The sequence below is a fragment of the Puma concolor genome, chromosome B4 (assembly GCF_028749965.1).
Source record: "Puma concolor isolate L17-30 chromosome B4, mPumCon1.1.hap2, whole genome shotgun sequence".
NCBI lineage: Eukaryota > Metazoa > Chordata > Mammalia > Carnivora > Felidae > Puma > Puma concolor.
The window spans coordinates 106,416,607-106,436,817 of NC_141673.1; the positions used below are offsets into that span (position 1 = coordinate 106,416,607).

Genomic DNA, 20,211 nt, shown 5'->3' on the forward strand with positions numbered 1-20,211 from the left:
AAAAATGTAAAAGCTATTCATACCCAGAGATAGTCATTGGTAATTAATTGCTTGTATCCTTTTAGACTTTACTCTAGATGTATATACACTTTTAAAAATTAGATTGAGACCATCCTATACTTAGTCTTGTGTGGTCTGCTTTTTTACACTTAAAACAGTATATTGTGATGATAGATTTAAATCACTAAATACCAATCTATATTGTTGTTGTTATTTTTTTTAACGTTTATTTATTTTTGAGAGACAGAGCATGAGCAGGAGAGGGGCAGGGAGAGAGGGAGATACAGAATCAGAAGCAGGCTCCAGGCTCCGAGCTATCAGCACAGAGCCTGATGCGGGGCTTGAACCACGAACTGTGAGATCTTGACCTGACCAAAGTTGGATACTTAACCGACTGAGCCATCCAGGTGCCCCTACATTGTTATTTTTTGTGGATGTATAGTATTAAATTATGTGGACATTTTTCATTTACTGTAAGTCATCACCTATTAATATCTATTTAGGTTGTTTCTAATTTTGTCACTATTATAAATAAGAATAAGTATCTTTGTACATACATCTTTGTATCCTTGCCAGATCATTTATTTGAGATATTTACTATGCTGCTATTTTGTAGCCTGCCAGAATTTTTCAACAATGTATGTTTTATAATCTGCAAAGATTTCCATGATATTATTAAAATCTCTGTGAAAAAATTGTGCAGGTATATAAATCCTTATTTTAAATACGAGGAATCTGAAATGCAGAAAGTGGCATTGTATCCAAAATTGCATAGCAGTTAGTGTGAGAGCTGGAACTAAAAGTCATGTCTTCTGATTGTGGGTTAGTGTTCTTTCCACTATGGCATACTGCCAGTCTTTAAACCTTTAATACAAAGAGTGATTTTGGTTGTTGTTGTTTCTTCATTTCTAAAAATATGAATCTTGTGAATACTTTTATTTTATTTTTTATTTTTATTTATTTTTTTTTTTAATTTTTTTTTCAACGTTTATTTATTTGTGGGAAAGAGAGAAACAGAGCATGAACGGGGGAGGGGCAGAGAGAGAGGGAGACACAAAATCAGAAACAGGCTCCAGGCTCCGGGCTCCGGGCCATCAGCCCAGAGCCCGACGCGGGGCTCGAACTCACGGACTGCGAGATCGTGACCTGGCTGAAGTCGGACGCTTAACTGACTGCGCCACCCAGGTGCCCCTTGTGAATACTTTTAGATTCTTTGTCTAACGTGCTGGAAATTTTCCATTCAGATTAAAGGTTCATATACCTTCATTAGGTGTACAGGCTAAAGATATGCTGTCTCAAACATTTTGTAATTTAACTGCATTAACATCTTTGTTTAATTACTCACCTATATTATTATCCTTCCCTGTATGGAAAGCTCACATGGTGAGGTATTTCCCCGTCCCCCTGGTTTTTTTTTAAAGTTTTAAAAAAAAATTATTTATTTTGACGGGGTGGGGGGGGGGCGGGGGAGGGTGGCGGAAGAGTGTGAGCAGGGGAGGGGCAGAGAGAGAGAATCCCAAGCAGGCTCTGTGCTGTCAGTGCTGAGCCTGACACTAGGCTTGAACTCACAAACTGTGAGATCAAGACCTGAGCAGAGATAGAGTCAGAGCTTAACCAACTGAGCCACCCAGGCACTCCTTCTCCTCCCCTTATGAAAGCTTCAAGTTATGTTATTTTCTTCAGGTAGTACTAGTTTCTGTGGGCTGGGAAAATTCCTTTGATTTCAATGACAGGTCCATCATTTACTGTGTGAGCTTGGGCAAGTTACTTAAATCTCTAGATTTAAAAAGACCTGACAGACTTTGGCTGAGGTCATGATCTCGCAGTTCTTAAGTTTGCGCCCCATATCAGGCTCTGTGCTGACAGTTTGGAGATAGGAGTTTGTAGATTCTGTGTCTCCTTCTCTCTCTCTGCCCCTCCCCTGCTGGCTTGCATGCTCTCTCATTCTCTCTCTCAAAAATAAACAGTAGTGGGCACCTGGGTGGCTCAGTCGGTTGGGTGTCTGACTTCGGCTCAGGTCATGATCTCACATCTTGTGAGTCCAAGCCCCGTGTCGGACACTGTGCTGACAACTCAGAGCCTGGAGCCTGCGTCTGATTCTGTTGTCTCCCTCTCTGTCTGATCCTCCCCCACTTGCACTCTTTCTCTCTCTCTGAAAAATAAATAAACATTAAAAAATATTAAAAAAAAATAAACAGCGAAAAATCTCCAAGACTAGTGTCATCATCGGTAAGAATAATAATAATAATTAGTAAAAAAGTAGTAAAAAAATTAATAGTACACATGTCATGAAGATTAAATGAATCAACACATAAAAAGTGTGTGGCATGTAGATGCTACTCATTAAATGTTAGTATTATTTAATGTGTAAACTTACTTAAAAAGTCATTTTGTGTTTTGATATCCTTTGTATTATTTGGTGAAACTTTTGTATGATGTGTTTGTATTCCTGTAGATTTCCCCTTTCTCCTCCCCTCCCTTTTAGTTCTGTGAATATTTCTGTTAATTTTGAACAATGCCTTTATTTTGTCATGGCTTATGCAAAGTGAAGTTCTGCCATACTTCTCTTGTTTCCTTTTGGGAGTAATACAGGTTAAATTATTGACATTTTATAGATTATCTCAATCATATTTTAAGACAGTGTAAAATAACATGAATTCTAATTTGTTAAATTCAAGTTCTGAGAGCCCTGGTAGCTACTTTCTGACTTTCCCAGTCTGCTTTATTTTTTCTTCTTGAGGAGGGAAGCTGACTTGGGGTTTTCTGTTTTGTCTTGGTTCTAGCACATGCAAATGACAATCCAGGCTCTCCAGGATGAATTGCGGATCCAGAGGGACCTGAACCAGCTGTTTCAGCAAGATAGTAGCAGTAGGACTGGTGAACCTTTTGTGGCAGAGCTGACAGAGGAGAACTTTCAGAGGTTACATGCTGAGCATGAGCGGCAGGCCAAAGAGCTGTTTCTTCTTCGAAAGACTTTGGAGGAAATGGAGTTGCGTATTGAGACTCAGAAGCAAACCCTAAATGCTCGGGATGAATCCATCAAGAAACTTCTGGAGATGTTGCAGAGCAAAGGACTTTCTGCTAAGGCTACTGAAGAAGATCATGAGAGAACAAGACGACTGGCAGAGGCAGAGATGCACGTCCACCACCTAGAAAGCCTTTTGGAGCAGAAGGAAAAAGAGAACAGTATGTTGAGAGAGGTGAGTGCTTTTTCAGTTGTCTTGACTTACTGATTGTCTCTCCCACCCCGCATTAGTCAGCGTCTTGGCTTAGATAAATTTACATACTCCATTGAGTTAGGCCGAAGGGAATTTCTTCTTTGATATTTAAGTGCTTCACTGATTTCTGATTTGCTCTCTTGTATGAGATGGCATTGACTAGTATGTATACTGGCTTGATAAATTTCTGGATCTTTCTGTCCCCCGCCCCCAATCTGGTTTCTGTAGACGCATTTTATTGCTAGAGGGACACAGAATTTTCTTAGTTTGTTACTCATCTCTTGATTTGTTCATAGAGACACACACAGCAAAAACAGAATCAGATTACCTAATTATTGTTTAATTTCAGAATATTATTAAGAGAAAAAGTGTTTACCTCAGTTTAGATGTGCTTGTATAGTCCTTGGTAGTAGTAATGGATGTTTGCTCTGTGGTTGCCATAGAAACTTGCCTTGCTCTAAAAGATATGTAATAAAAATCATTTGCTGCCATGGAGGCACAGTGAGAAAGAATGATATAGAGCACACTGTCAGTTATTTTTTATAGAGGAAACTCAGACTTAAGCTGGCCACTGTGACTGTTGATAATCTTTCACTTTTCTAGGTAATGATTCATTTTAAGAAAACATAAATGAAAAATACATCTTCCTTTGAATTAAAAAAAATTGACAGCTGTAATTCTCTATATGTGGCCAGAGACTTCAGATAACTTTCCCATTTGGATAGGGAAAAAAAATCACAGAATTGTGTTACTGTCAGTCTGAATGAAGTATGAGGAAAGGAATTAAAAGCATGGAATATTCCCAAAGCAGCAAAATAGTAACTGTAAAAGGATACTTCTATATTTGTAGTTCTATAACTTCTCCTTTTGTTGTAAGGAATATGAAATATTTACAGTGAGGACATTTTATTTTTGATAAAGAGGAAATTCAGTGTTTTTTAAAAACATGATTTTATTACATAGTAAATTCATGGTAGCTTATTGTAGTAAAATTAGCAAAAACTTAAAATCCCAGGTATCATTACCTACTGATAACTGTTATGCATATGTTTCCAGTCATTTTTATTATGTATACATTCCTTCTGCATTAAAAAAATTATTTATTTATTTATTGTGAGAGAGGGGCAGAGAGAAAGAGAGAACCCCAAACAGACCTCTTGCTGCCAGCACAGAGCCTGATGCAGGGCTTGATCTCACAACCGTGAGATCATGACCTGAGCCCAAATCAAGACTCGGATGCTTTACTGACTGAGCCACCCAGCTCGCCACCCTTCTGTATTTCTTTCTCTTAAAAAAGATAGAATACTGTACATTAGTATTGTCTAATAGAAGTTTCTGTGATGATGGAAATGTTCTGTATCTGCTTTGTTCATTATGGTAGCCACTAGTCACATATGGTTATGGAGCTCTTGAATTGTGGCTAGTGTGACTGAGGAACTGACTTAAATTTTATTTCACTATAACTAATCTGGAATTAAATTTAATTAATCAAATTTAAATTTAAGTATCTATGTGCAGCTTGTGGCTTCTGTGTTAGTGTAGGTATGCATAATGTAATGTCACATGCTTTTCTTGATAATGTATTTGACCATCTTTTGTCAGGTATATGTAGAGTTTTGTAATTTCAGATGAATTTATAACGTTTGATTGAATATTGAAAATTTAGACCACTATTTTTCAGTAGTATAAAACTGCTGTGCTGAATATCCTTAACCATATATCTCTGTACATTAATTTTTTTCTTTAGGATAAATTCCTAGAAATGAATTTGCTTGAAAGGTGTGTACATTTTTGAAACTGAATAATCTCATCTTCCAGAGTGATTGGACCAGTTTATCTTCCTAGCGGTGTATATAACATGTTGTTAGGATTAATCAGCAGCTATGTACATTTTAGGCTCTTCAAATTATCAGACTGTAATATTTTAGGAAATTTTCAGTCAACTGGTATGTTACAGGCACATCCTGAGTTTGTTTCAATTTACATTAAAGACTTTATATTTTAATGAGATTACTTAGAGCCTGGCCATAGACTTTTGTTAGAGAAGTTGTAATAATCTCACACAGCATGCAGCCTGAAATGTTTCCCAGCATCATGAATTTTGAATGTTATGTTTTTAGTGCTTCTGTTCTGAGTGTTTCAACCTATGCCCATTTATTTATTTGAAAGCATTTTAAATTGAAGTATAGTTGACACAGAACATTACATTAATTTTAAGTGTACAGTATAGTGATTTAACACCTCTGTACATTGTGCTGTACTCCCTACAGGTATAGCTACCATCTGTCACCATACAGTGCTAGAACAGTACCAGTGACTATATTTCTTGTGCTCTCCTTTTATCCCTGTGACTTATTCATTCTGTATCTCCCACTCCTCTTTACCCATTTTGCCTATCCTTCAACACATCTCCCCTCTTGCAGTTTGTCCTCTATAGACTCTTTCTGCTTTTTGTTAATTTATTTTGTGTTTTAGATTCCACATATAAGTGAAATATATGGTATTTGTCTCTTTCACTTATTTCACTTAGCATAATACCCTCTAAGTCCATCCATGTTGTCGTAAGTGGCTAGATTGCATTCTTTTTTTATTATGCCTATTTACTTTTGAGTTTTGGAGTTAATAAATGGTGAACAGTTAAGGAGTGTGAAAAGCTACATTGTTACTCTGGCAGAGAACAGAGATGTGGTGAATTTGAAAAAGTGGTAGAAAAAAACATGAATATAAGACTGATTTTTCAACTAACAAGCTCTACAAAATCAAGTCCCACTTACGTACATAGTGTGGAAGAAATATAGGTAGGCCTTATCAATCATACCAACACACAATTCTAGTTGCTGTTAGTAACATAGCATCATCTTACAGGAAAACACAGTCTTACAAATTAAAATTACTTAAGAGCAGGTGGAAATGATTGTTTCAGAAACAAATGTTTAGAATTCTAGTTCTCTTTTCTGTTTCTCCTATTTACCTTCAAGACTTAGACCAAATTTTAGTTCTTTGAAGTTTTCCTCGTGTAGCTGTATACTTAAATGTAGATGAACCAATTCTATGATAGTATATTTATATTTACCTGTATGTTTCTTCATTGTTTGCTTCATTTTTTGCATCAAAGATACATTTTTTAAATATTTTATTTATTATATATATATATATTAAATATTCTTATTTATTTTTTTTTTTTTTTAAATTTTTTTTTTTTTCAATGTTTATTTATTTTTGGGACAGAGAGAGACAGAGCATGAACGGGGGAGGGGCAGAGAGAGAGGGAGACACAGAATCGGAAACAGGCTCCAGGCTCCGAGCCATCAGCCCAGAGCCCGACGCGGGGCTCGAACTCACGGACCGCGAGATCGTGACCTGGCTGAAGTCGGGCGCTTAACCGACTGCGCCACCCAGGCGCCCCTCTTATTTATTTTTGAGAGAGAGAGAGAGCATGATGGGGGGGAGGGCAGATAGAGAGAGGGAGACACAGAATCTGAACCAGGCTCCAGGCTCCAACCTGTCAGCACAGAGCCTGATCCTGGCCTCAAACTCATGAACTGTGAGATCATGACCTGAGCTGAAGTCAGACACTTAACTGAGCCACCCAGGTGCCCCTAAAGATTTTATTTTTAAGTAATCTTTATACCCAACATAGGGTTCGAACCCACAACCTGGAGATCAAGAGTTGCATGCTCCCCTGACTGAGCCAGCCAGGCGCCCTCAAAGATACATGTTTTTAAAAAAAATCTTTATTTTGCCAGTGTCTATCAAATACACAGTGGGTACTCAAGAAATGTTAGTTGAGTAAGTTGAAATGTAGGCCAAAAAATTTAAACCTAGAACTTACAGAAAGAAGGATAGCATTTCAAGTTTTTTTTTCCCCCCAGTGAAACCACTGGGTTCTCAAATCTGATGAAGTTTGGAAAACAAGTTAAACTCAAAACTAATTTTACTTATGAGTTTAGTTATACATATTATAAATAAAATATTAGCAGATAGAATCAGCATTATGATAAAAGGATAATACTCTGACCAAAAGGAGGTTATTCCAGCAATGCCAGAATGGCTTAATTTATCATGCACAGTTACAATTTGTATTAGATAAAAGGAAAAGAGAATCTTGTGGTATTTGATGGCTGTCTGAAATATATTAGATAAAATGTTACAGAATTTTGATTGAAAATGAAACAAAATGAACTAAAAATAAGAATTGAATACTTTTAAATAAGATTTAAATAAATAATAACATAATAAATGTATATAATAACCACATTTCAAACTAATAGCCAGCATCAGGCTTACTGTGCGATACTAGAAATGCCCACTGAAGTTAGAAAGAGGTCAGGGGCACCTGAGTGGTTCAGTCAATTAAGTGTCCAACTTCTGCTCAGGTCATGATCTTGCAGTTTGTGAGTTTGAGCCCCGTGTCAGGCTCTGTGCTGACAGCTCAGAGCCTGGAGCCTGATTTGGATTCTGTGCCTCCCTCTCTCTCTCTCTGCCCCTTCCCCACTCATGCTCTGTCTCTCTCTGTCTCTCAGAAGTGAATAAACGTTAAAATTTTTTTTTTTTTTTTTAGAAAGAGGTCAAAGATGGTTGGGTTCATCAGTATTTAACATTATTCTGGGTGTGTTACATGGTACAATTAGGTAAGGAAATGTAATAAATAATATCAGTAATGGTAATGGAGAGGAAAAGGCTAAATTTTCATTATAGTGTAGATGGGAACATCAATATAAAGATGTCACCTTACCCCAGATCTGTAAATTTAATGTAATCCTACTGGGAATGATTTTCAAACATGCCTTAATGATGTTGTAGTTTATTTGCAGAAGAACAGTGTAGGAACACTTGCTTAAGCAGATCATGATACACATATTTTATTTTTATTTTTTATTTTATTTTTTAATTTTTTAATGTTTATTTTTGAGAGAGAGAGAAAGAGAGAACAAGAGCAGGCAGGGGAGGGGCAGAGAGAGAGGGAGACACAGAAACTGAAGCAGGCTCTAGGCTCCCACCTGTCAGCCCAGCCCCACGCAGGGCTCGATCCCATGAGCCATGAGATCATGACCTGAGCTGAAGTTGGGTGCTTAACTGACTGAGCCACCCAGGTGGCCCTTTATTTTTTATTAAAAAAAATTTTTTTAATGTTTATTTTTGAGAGAGAGTGAGAGAGCGAGAGAAAGCAAGTGAGTCGGGGAGGGGCAGAGAGAGAGGGAAACATAGAATCTGAAGCAGGCTCCAGGCTCTGAGCTGTCAGCACAGAGCCTGATGTGGGACTCGAATCCATGAACTGTGAGATCATGACCTGAGCCGAAGTCAGATGCCCAACTAACTGAGCCACCCAGGTGCCCCATGATACATGTATTTTAAACCCAGTGATCTTAAAATGTACTGGCACAGCAGTGGATAGCTAGATCAATGAAACAAAATAGAAACCAGAAATAATATGGTTTTAAAAATCTTACTTTGTTTTAGAGAGAGAGAGAGAGCAGGGGAGCAGGGCAGGAGAGAGACTGAGTATCACAAGCAGGCTCCACACTCAGCACAGAGCCCAAAGCAGGCTCGATTCCAAAACCCCAGGATCACAACCTAAGCCAAAAATCAAGAGTCAGACACTCAACTGACTGAGCCACCCAGGCATCCCAGAAATAATACAGTTTTAAGTATATGATGGATGTTTTAAATAGTGGCCATCCATTTGGAAAACAGTTACATAGTTACATCAAATTCTAGATGAAATAAAGAGCTACTTTATAAAAAATAAAAAACTAGAAGAAAATGTAAGTAAAAAGCTTTTAATATAATTTTGAGAGAGGAAAGAATCTTCCACTGCCGTAGGAAGAACCTTAAAGAATTAAATTTGTGGGGGTGCCTGGGTGGCTCAGTTGGTTGAGTGTCCGTTTCTTGATTTCAGCTCAGGTCATGATCCCAGGGTCGTGGGATCAAGCCCTACTTTGGGCTCCATGCTGAGTGTGGAGACTGCTTAAGATTCTTTCTCTCCCTCTCTCCGTCTCCCTCTTTGCCTGCCCCCCACTCATGCATGCTCTCTTTCTAAAAATAAAAAATAAAAAAAAAGAATTCGTGTATGTTAGAAAATACAGTTAACAAAAAGTTAAAATGATGATTTGGGGTAAAGTTTTCTAATGTATGGCTAACCTGATACATAAAGATTGTTTCTTTTTTTTTTTTTTATTTATTTTATTTTATTTTATTTAAAAAAATTTTTTTTTTCAACGTTTTTTATTTATTTTTGAGACAGAGAGAGACAGAGCATGAACGGGGGAGGGGCAGAGAGAGAGGGAGACACAGAATCGGAAAAAAGCTCCAGGCTCTGAGCCATCAGCCCAGAGCCTGACGCGGGGCTCGAACTCACGGACCGCGAGATCGTGACCTGGCTGAAGTCGGACGCTTTAACCGACTGCGCCACCCAGGCGCCCCAAGAGACTAGAGGCACCACTTTTCCTTTTTTATTTATTCAACAAATAACTATTGAGCCTTTGATATGTATTTGATCCTAGGATGGGCATGGGTATACATTTTTTTATGTCAGACCACATGGTCTCTGCCCTCCTAGAACTTAAAAATCTAGTGGGAGACAGTAAACTGATAATTATGGGATGAAACTACATGATTGGGTGGAGTCTAATTTTGTTGGGGGAGGGGATTTCTGTAAATAGGATAAGCTCTTATGAGGAGGTGCCCCTGAGGTAAGGAGATTTGAGGAAAGACAAGGAGAAAGTCATGCTGAACATTTGGATAAAACTGTTTCATGAATAAAGGTTAAAAGTTGCGAAAGGCCTGATGGGAAGGAATTTTGAAGGAGCAACAAGGAGGCTAGAGGGCAAAAGCAAATTGTATAAGGTGAAGGCTGGCATCAGATGACAGGGTGAAGAGGTATCCAAGGACAAATCCATTCCTTTCATTCTTCAGATATTTACTGGCACTAAGCATGTACAAAGCACTAGGGAAATAGTGAACAAAACATGCCCTCTGGGAGACAAAGCACTTGCCTTCATGATCCTTGCAGGTAATGCAACAGTTATATTCAAAGTGCAAGAAAAATCCATTCCAGTATTTAACCAAGGGAATGTTAAGATCAGGTTAGCTTTTTACAATTTACTCTGGTCGTGTGGAAAATAAATAGGGGAGGGAGAGTCAAGAGTGGACAAGGAAGTCTAATAACTTAACAGCTCTAATCTAGGGTAGGTGAGTGGTGACTTGAAATGACTTTTGCACATTATTGCACTAGTAGATCAAGGAAGTCAAAAAGAATTGTGAGTTGGCAATACCAGGATATCCATAGGTTTTGTTATTTATTGGATTTCGTGTTCATCTTTAAAGAAAAAGTATTTCATCAATCCTAAGACTCACAGTTTTTCTTACTTTAGCAATATGGCATTGAGTTAAATTTTATCCTTGGCAGTATCTTACAGTCTGTCAACAAGGCAGTAGTGGTGCTGATTTGTTTGCCTGTGCATTCAGTCATAGCTGCTCAGTTTGTTACCACTGTAGTTGAGGGTGTGAGCTTTGTTGGTATTTCTCATGTTAACTTTAATTGTTCAGTATGTCATCAGTAATATCATGTGATGAATCAGCATTGACACCAGAGTTGCTGGCATGGGGAAAGTTATGAAAACAGTTCAAAATGGCATATAGTTAAAATATGGTTAAATAAGTAAAAGAGAACTCTAAGTTCTACTTTATAGTCAGTATAAAATAAAAATTCTGGATGATAAAGCTTTGTGTAATTATTTATTTGGAGGCATTTCCCCCCTTTCTTTCCAGTACATAAAACAATAGTATATATTATAATCAGTGGCATCTTAGATTTGATGAAATACTGTAACATTCAAATAGCATTCCAGTAGCATTTGTGATTAGTTTTCTATTTTGTTTATAAAAATTATTCTGTAGATAACAGATAAATAATCCCATCAAAGAAAAGCCAAAGAAGAAAATAATAAATTTAAATTAAGCATTGTGTTTTCTTTATACTAAATTACATTGTTGTGGGAGTACTTATTGTTAGATTTTATATTGTTTACTGTAGTACCTTTCCTTTGATTGGTAGAATAGTGAAGACATGTGGTGGACAAACATTGAACTACAGTCAAGACTTGGCTTGGTCTGTGCTTGGGGTTTAGGCATACAGAGTGTTAAAGAGCTTTACAGGTAATTCTGTTAGACACCATAGTTTGAAAACCCAGTTTTGGTTCTCAGTCTGTTGGCAGAACACACCTAAGCTGACTATGAACTTTTTCGGATCTGCATTACCAAACATTATCTGTTGGCCAACTAAACACATTATTTATATACCTATATGTGCTCTCAGTTTTAAAAGTGTAAATGCTATTGTGGTAAATAAAATATAAATTTGTTTTAAAACATTAATACATTCATGCTGGTTTTTATCTCTTTAATATTTCAGTCAACAAACCTTGTTAGTATAACTTCTATCATGTTGAGGTTTACAGAAATGTTTGAGGTTAAAAGTATTAATATTTGACTAGGTTCCAGCATAGGAATTCTGAATCTAACTAGTGTATCTGAGGGATGCCTGTTTTTATCATTAGCAGTTGTAAGGTATAAGCAGAGGAGAGTGAGAGAAAAAAAAGAAACAACAGACAAAGCATAGGAAGAATTTGAAAAGAAAAAGGGGCCCCAAGTTAGTTTGCTGCTTTGCAGTGATTTTGGAAAATGAGGACAGTTGCATACCTTATTTATTCAGGTTATTCCTTCCCTTTTCTTTGTGTCATTTGTGGCCTATTTCTATTTTGACAAGAAGATGATGTTTTCTCAGAATAATGCCATTACTAGAGGTGGTAAAGGGTTAAAGTACAATGGTGTCTGAGAGATACAGAAAACAGTGAGGATTCTTTCCGTTTATTCTCCCCTTCTTATTTCTGTCTCCTCTGTGTTTTGAGTACACTAAAGCCAGAACTTGTATGGAAGATTGAATCTGTAAAGGGGCCTCACAAGTAATCTGGAGCTTCTACCCTTGAACCAAGGGTGCTGGAGGCTAAAACCTGAAACTTGAAAAAAGAAATTTCAGACATAAGTACTACTTGTCAGTCACAAATACTTCTTTCTCTCAGTCGTGTAAGTAAAAGTTGACTTTTTAAAAGAAACTGCCAAAGAGAGAAAAATACGAAGATTTATTCCTAACTTGCTTGTTTTCTAACTCTAGGTTAGTTATTATCTGGTAAATTAATGAGAGAAAATGAACATATTTTCTGTTGTTTACCACAGTTGACAGTGTAACAAGATCCAGATAATTCTACCTGTACTTTAATTGTTTTTGGATGAGAAATTTCAGGCCAATGGAGTGAAATAGAGTGAGCAAATAGAACATTCTAGTTCTTATATTTATTTGAATAGTACATTCATTTCTATTTCCAGTCTCTTTACTAACAGTGCATGAGTCAGAGGCTTGATGTACTCAGTTGGAAAGGGGAGTTTATCAGCTCACTGACTGCAGGATGTGTTCATAATGAGTTTTAATGTGCAGGCCTCTGAATGGAAATTTGTTACGAATGATAGGTTTTCAAATGTCTTAATAGGAAAGCTTTATGCCTGTGGATGGTTTAAAATGCAGCCTAGTTCCTTAGCAAAGGAGGATTTTTTGTTCAAATGGATTTCTATTTTCTTTATGTTTTGCATATGTGGTTGCTAGGATTTAAAGTAAAATTGTTATAATTTAACTTTATAAAACATTTGGAAATTGACCTTATTTGGAATTAGGTAATAGGAAAGAAGTCAGATAAAATTAATTTGTTCAGTATCTGAATTGTGAGGTATCAAGGAAATGCAGTTTTAATATTTTCAAGTAGATATAGAAATACCAAATGAGAAATGTATAGGTTATAGGATTTTATTAATCGATGAAGATTATTTACAATTAGTAGGATTCATTTTATTTTTCTATATGTACACTCATTTTATTGAATAAATATTACTAAATATCTGCTGTGTGTCCAGTTGGTCATCTTATTTATAGTGTGGAGAATAGGTTAAATGTGTACAAACTCGAGGCTCATAGGAAGCCGGTGGATTTGTTGTTTTAGTGTAGGTGAGAAATTATTATGGCCTAAACTAACGTGTTGAGATTTTGTCCTGCATTAGTGTGTTCTGGATTTTACTGTCTTCCTTAAATGAAGTGTTGTGGATTAACTTGATCTTTATAGGACTTGCTTTTAAATTCTGTTAGAGCTTATCTAGATAGCCTTTCCTATAGAGGCCTTAATTTCTATATAGAGAATTTTGAAGATCTGGGAAGAATGAAAGGAGAGACTGGTGTTTGGCTTGAGCTACTGGGAGAGCTGTGCTGTTTAGTGAGATGGAGAAGACTTACCTCTCATCACACTCATCAGATGATTGCGACTTCTAAGAGTTGGACTTTCTGGTGTCTCTGTTAAATGCCTCTGATGTTTTATTTATTTTGGCCCTTTGGAACTAAAATTTCCTTAGCCTCATGTGAGTTCAGGTAGTTGCTCAATTCATAGCTCTCTGGGTAGTTGTTCTATCCTTAGTAGTTGTTGTTTGATGTTGTGGAGTCTTGCCCTGTGGGTACACACTTAGTATTTGGCCAAATACTCAAGGGGACCCCTGTCAAATTAGATACTGCTGCTTTTATGGCTAGCTTCCTTCTCTGTGATACTCTGCTCTGCACATTTTCACTGTCTTTAGGAGTCTTATCCATTGATCTGTCTTCTGAGCTCTGTATGACTGCTCTTTTCCGTTTGGCTTTCTCTCCTTGCATCATATTCTGAAGAGCTGGTTTGGGCCATCACATTTGTTTCTATTCTTTCAAGGATCATAGATCAGTGTGCCTTTTTCCAGTGTCTGAAAACAGTTATTTCATGCATTTTATCTAATTTTAAAATAGTTTAAAATGAGTACAACAGGAGGGCCAGTCTTCTATTCATTTTGGTCAGATCATGTTGATTTTGTAGAGAATGAGAAGTGAATGGGAAACTTGTTGAAAGATTCAAAGCAGACCAAACTCCCATGGTTTGTTGATGCTTTATCAAGACTACTCTGGTGCTCTCTTGAGAGTGGACAGAGGAAATGGAAGGAAATGAACAGCTGTTGTAGTAATGTGGGGTTAAACTGAGCTGGAAATGGAGTACAGTGGAATAATTCAAGAAATATTTTGAAGATGGAGCAATCACTGCCTGCTACTGAATTTTGAACATATGGGAAGAATGAAAGGAGACACTGGTGTTTGGCTTGAGCTACTGGAGGGTAGTGATGTTTAGTGAGATGGAGAAGACTTACCTCTCGTCACACTCATCAGATGAAGAGCTAGATTAAGGAAGGTAAAATTAAGTTTTGTTACAGATAATAAAAGTTAAATTATCTACTAGACCTCTAAATAGAGATGTCAAATGGACAGTTGGATAAAGGAGTCTTGAAATCAGAGCAGAGGACAGGCCTGGGAATTCACTAGCATTTCATTTGAATTTTAAGCAGTGTAGAAGATTAGAGAGTTTCGATGGAAAAGAGGAGAGAGTTTAGGGACTGGTCACCTGATCACTATAGTATTTAGGGGTCTAATTTTGAAGGAGGAACCTGTAAGAGAAATAGAGGAGTCCTTGGAGAAAAAGAAAAATAGGAGAGTGTGGTGTCATAATAGTCAAGAGAAAATGTGTATATAGGAGGGAGTGGCCCCACTGCTTTGAATGCCTCTGAGAGTTCTAGGAAGATGAGGACAGAAAGGGGTCCACTAGATTTGGCACCCTGGAATTCATTAGTGATATGGATGAATTGTTTGGGGAGGTCGAGAAAGAATTAATTAAAATAATTAAAGTAACAGTCTTCCATTGTGTTACTAAGGAGATCAACTTTGGGAGACTGTTGCTGTAATCCAGGCTAGAGATGATGGTTCCATAATCTCTAGGAGCGCTGAAGAGTCTGAGTTCAGAAGTTATATAGCCAAAAAATAGCCTCAAATCCATCATGTTCCTTTATTGGTTTGGTCTAGAGAGTGGTGCTCCTGGTGCAGGACACAAACACGGTAGGTTGTTTGGCTGACACCACTGACACTGCTCCCTACCCTTAGAATATCTGCCACTCCTGAGACTGGGAACTTGAGGTGGCTGTTGCCTCTGCCACTCATTGACAGAATTGTCTCTATTCATGTCCCTACTTCTGTTACAAGATTCTGATTCAAAGTAAGTGATGTATGTGTCTCATTGGGGAGATTAGGTCTTGTGTCTGGGCTTTAACTGCAGGAAAGGCTGGGGAAAAAAGTAGGTGGCATTTTTAACTTCTTTTGCAGAAGGAGGACTCTTGGCTTAAAATGTAGAATCCCCAAATGTAGAAGGGAGATTAGATACCATGGCAAGAAAAAGTGATAGGTGTCCACTACAAGACTAGAAAAATATATTTTCCAGCGCATCCATGGAAAGGTAATACAGTTGACTTTTGAATAATGAGGAGGTTGGGAGCTGACCCCTGTGTAGTTGAAAATCTGTGTAGAATGTCTGACTCCCCCAAAACTTAACTACTAATAACCTACTACTGACTGTAAGTCTTACTGATAACATAAGTGGGTGATTTACACACATTCTGTGTGTTATATGTTATTTACTGTATTCTTATAATAAATGAGCTAGAGAAAGGAAAATGTCATTAAAAAATCCTAAGAGAAAACACATTTGTAGTATTTTACTGTATTTATTAAAAAAATAAGTGGATCATTACAGTTCAAACCCTTGTTGTTCAGAGATCAACTGTAGTCGAATCTGTGGGACTGGGGAAGGGCTTCCTTGTATGATTGGTGTGCACACTGTTCAACCAAACAAAAGCTTCCTGCTGATGGAGCAGATGTGGCCTAAAACTCAATCAGTGCTTCATGGTGAGGTTGCATCTACCCCAGAGGGGTTGCTATTGTCTAATTCATTTCAAGTTTCTCTGTGGGCTAGTGGAGTCCCTGGATTGGGGCAATAGAATTGAGAAGAGTTCCAAAGATGGAACTTAGAAAATGTCTGTGCTTAGGATAGGAGAAAGGGCAGAGAATAAGCATTTAGAGCTAGGATAATTCATTAATGGAAGGCAGTTAGAAATCTTAAAGATGTTCTCCCTTAACTCTCTCTGTTTTAATTTAAAAAAGTCAGCTACTGGGGCGCCTGGGTGGCTCAGTCGGTTGGACGTCCGACTTCGCTCAGGTCATGATCTCGTGGTCTGTGAGTTCGAGCCCCATGTCGGGCTCTGTGCTGACAGCTCAGAGCCTGGAGCCTGTTTCGGATTCTGTGTCTCCCTCTCTCTCTGACCTTCCCCCGTTCATGCTCTGTCTCTCTCTCAAAAATGAGTAAATGTTAAAAAAAAAAAAATGAAAAAAAAAAAAGTCAGCTACTACATGGAGTTCAGAAAAGATGTGGATGGACAACAGCTCTTAGATTTAGAAATAAGGAGATCCTTTTTTGATACTTTAGAGAGAGTGCTCCAATAGAGGGATGAAGATGAATACTAGCTGATAATTTATTCATTTATTCAGTCTTTCCTTCATCTAGCCGAAGAGGAATGGATGTGGGGGAGAAATCATTTTTAATGATTGCTTACATGTCAGACAGTGTCTGGAATACAAAAGGCAATTTTGCCCTGAAGGAGTGTACAGGCTGGTATGTTAGAGAAGAAGATTATTCCAAATAGAGTGTACTAAGTGTTAGAGGAGGGCTGTGTAGAAGTAAGAGGAGGTATACATAATTCAGCACATGAGAAGATTCCCTCTTTAGTTAATTCTTGAAAGTTTGGTATCCATTCATTATTCATTCATTCATCATTCATTCTTTAAATATCTCTTAAGCACTTACTGATGTACCAGCTATTGTCCTAGGCACTTTGGATTCAACAGTGAATGAAACAAAGACCCTGGCCCTCTATGTTCTTATAGAGGCACATAACATACGTTAGAGGGTACATGCTATGGGACAAGAAAAAGTTGAGTAAAGTAGAGGGAAAAGGACATATGGGTTCTTTTTTGTCCATTTTAAGTTTTCAAATAAGGTACATTACACTAACATTAAACATTAATTTTATAATGAAAAATTTCAAGCTTACACAAAAGTAATGAGAATGGCATAATGAATCTCCATATGCTTATCACTCAGATATACCAGTTACCAAAATTTTGCCACACTTGCTTCATGTGTCCTATTTTTGCTTTTTCTTCTTTTTTTACCAAAGATTTAAAAAAAAATTCCTGACACAATGTAATTTACCTCTATATACTGTAGTACGCATCTCTAAAACATAGGGACGTTTTCTTGTATAACTACAATATGATTATCACAACTCATAAACCTACTAATACAGAAGAGGCATTTGAGTCAAGACTTGAAGGACACAAAGTCCTCTCTATGAGCTCAGAAAAGAGAGTTTAGGCAGTGGGAACATCTGGTGTAAAGGTCCTAAGGAACAGGACAATGCCTAGCATATTTGAGAAACAGCAAGGAGTCCTGTGTGGCTGAAGCATGGTGACTGAGGGAAGAGTGGTAAGAGATAAGGTTTTGTAGGCCACTGTGAGGGGACTTTGACTCTGCTGTGAGTCAGACAGAGAGCTGTGACAGTTTTGAGTAGAGGACAAAATTAATTTTGTCAAAATTAATTAATTTGACAAAATTAAATTTATATTTAAAAAGGTCACTCTGGGGGCGCCTGGGTGGCTCAGTCGGTTAAGCGTCTGACTTCGGCTCAGGTCACGATCTCACAGTTCGTGAGTTTGAGCCCCACGTCGGGCTCTGTGCTTACAGCTCAGAGCCTGGAGCCTGTTTCAGATTCTGTGTCTCCCTCTCTCTGACCCTCCCCCGTTCATGCTCTGTCTCTCTCTGTCTCAAAAATAAATAAACGTTAAAAAAAAAAATAAAAAGGTGACTCTGGATGCTCTGTTGAGAATAGAATGTAGGGGAGAAAGATAAAGAGAGGGGGGCCTAATTAGGAGCTTGTTGTTGGATTAGAAGATATATTTTTGTTAGTGGCTCGCTCCAAATGGTCATAGTGGAAATGACCAGGAGTGCTTGTATTTCAGATATGTTTTGAAGGTAGAGTTAAATGGATTTCCTGATTGACTGACTTGAAGGAGAAAGGAAGGCATTAAGAAGACTCAGGTTTTTCACTTGAGTATGTGGAAGGATGGAACAGCTTTTGGAGCACCTCCAAGAGTTTACTCTTGGGCCTGGAGAGTTTGAGGTGTTTGTCACACATGTGGATGGAATACCTTGTTGAATATTTAAGGCTGGAGTTAGGGAGAAAAGTAGCAGAAAGCGTGGTCAGAAAGGGTGGTATGTATTAATAGTGGTTTGCACTATACTTTCAGCAGCCAGCTGGTGTGAATGTGGATGTTAAGAAGATACTGGTGTTTAAACTGGTGTTTAAACTGTTTATAATTTAGAACTTTTATCAGTTCTTTCGGTCTTTCAGAAAGAGGTAACTCAGTGAAGTGTGCAGTTCTGTTTTCTTTTTCTCAAACCATTCTTTCTGGTCAGGCAAGAATGAATAAATTAGGTGAAAGGTGTAATTAAACTATTATACATTCCTTTTGTTATGGTTAAGTATGGTTCAGATGGAAAGTATTCGTCTGTGTATTCTTGGGTCACTAGAAGTTGTCTCAGAGTATTTTGAAAATGTTGACTGATTAACTCAAAGACATTCTCACAAAATCTGACAGGAAATAGCCTGAGGTGGTCCAATAACTTTGCTGTAACCCTTGAAGGCCATGAATGTGATATTACTACCATCAGTTCCTTTCTTCCTGATTCTGAACTCACTAAAATTTAGATTAAAAAGAATAGCTATGTTTTTATGACATTTTATAAATTTAAATATGAACTACTTAGGAAACTTGTCCAACAGCCTTATCTTCTTTTTTCTTCCCAGTTGTTGCCCTATTGGAGAGAGATTTTCATCATAGGTAGCCAGGTTGTTACTCTGGTGTGTATGTTATGGAAAGGACGTGGTTAACACAAATGCTAAAAGCTACTAAAAGCAGCTTTGTGCGATGCAGACTGATTGTGACTACCTTTATTTCTCCTTTGAAAAAAGACTATTTCTAATCTTCCTTTTGGATTGTTTGGAGTTCTGATTTGTATATCTTAGAGTCATGTGGAGGATTGATACACCAATCTGGGGTTGTGGTGTAGTTTTCATCTGTTGTTCTAATGTCATCTCTGTGACTAAATTTAAATAACTAGGTGTTCGAGATGGGGACTCTTCATGCCTGTGTATTTGACCCACATACCTCCCTAGCCTTCTCTGATCTGCTGGGAAAGGTCTGGTAGACAGGGATCAAAGTGTCACACGGGACTGGGGTTATCATCTGTTTTACTCAATTATTCCCTCTTCCCTGTCCTTCCCTACCCTCCCCATGAGCAAAAATAAGAGTGAAAAGGAGACACTTACTCTCTTTTGCTTCTCTTGTATAGGAGATGCATCGGAGATTTGAGAATGCTCCTGATTCTGCCAAAACAAAAGCTCTGCAAACTGTTATTGAAATGAAGGTAAGTAAGAGTCTCCAAAGAAGCTTATGAGTCAGTTTACACTTTGAAGTGATTACATACTTTCATGTGTGAGTTTTAGAAAGTGGTATGTAACAATATTTTGCTTATTTTGTAGATTTAAGAAGAAATATTAAGACAGTGAAAAGACACTTTGAAAGAACTTTGGTTTTATTCCCTTTTAGTTATAGATCATAAGTCAGATGGGACCAAAAAGTTGTCCAGAATTCCTTTAAATTGGCTGTGTTTAAGCCTTTTGATCTCAGGACCCTTTTATTCTTTTAAAATGACAAGCTCATTCATTTATTTTTAGAAAATGTCTGCCTAATATTCACTCTAGTAACCATAGTTTGTCAATTGTTCTTTCATGTAAAAATGATGTTCCATCAGGGGCGCCTGGGTGGCGCAGTCGGTTAAGCGTCCGACTTCAGCCAGGTCACGATCTCGCGGTCCGTGAGTTCGAGCCCCGCGTCAGGCTCTGGGCTGATGGCTCAGAGCCTGGAGCCTGTTTCCGA

The 20,211-nt window shown here is 37.7% G+C and overlaps 1 protein-coding gene across 15 annotated transcripts in view; it reads left to right on the forward strand.

Annotated features, from left to right (window-relative positions):
• ERC1 (ELKS/RAB6-interacting/CAST family member 1) overlaps positions 1–20,211 on the forward strand; it is a 523,541-nt gene that overhangs the window by 93,802 nt on the left and 409,528 nt on the right. For all 15 annotated transcript variants that reach the window (XM_086714405.1, XM_086714409.1, XM_086714403.1 and 12 more), the window contains exons 3-4: positions 2,784–3,200; positions 19,625–19,699. In XM_086714405.1, the coding sequence (XP_086570531.1) occupies positions 2,784–3,200; positions 19,625–19,699 (492 nt within the window). The remainder of the gene's footprint in view (positions 1–2,783; positions 3,201–19,624; positions 19,700–20,211) is intronic.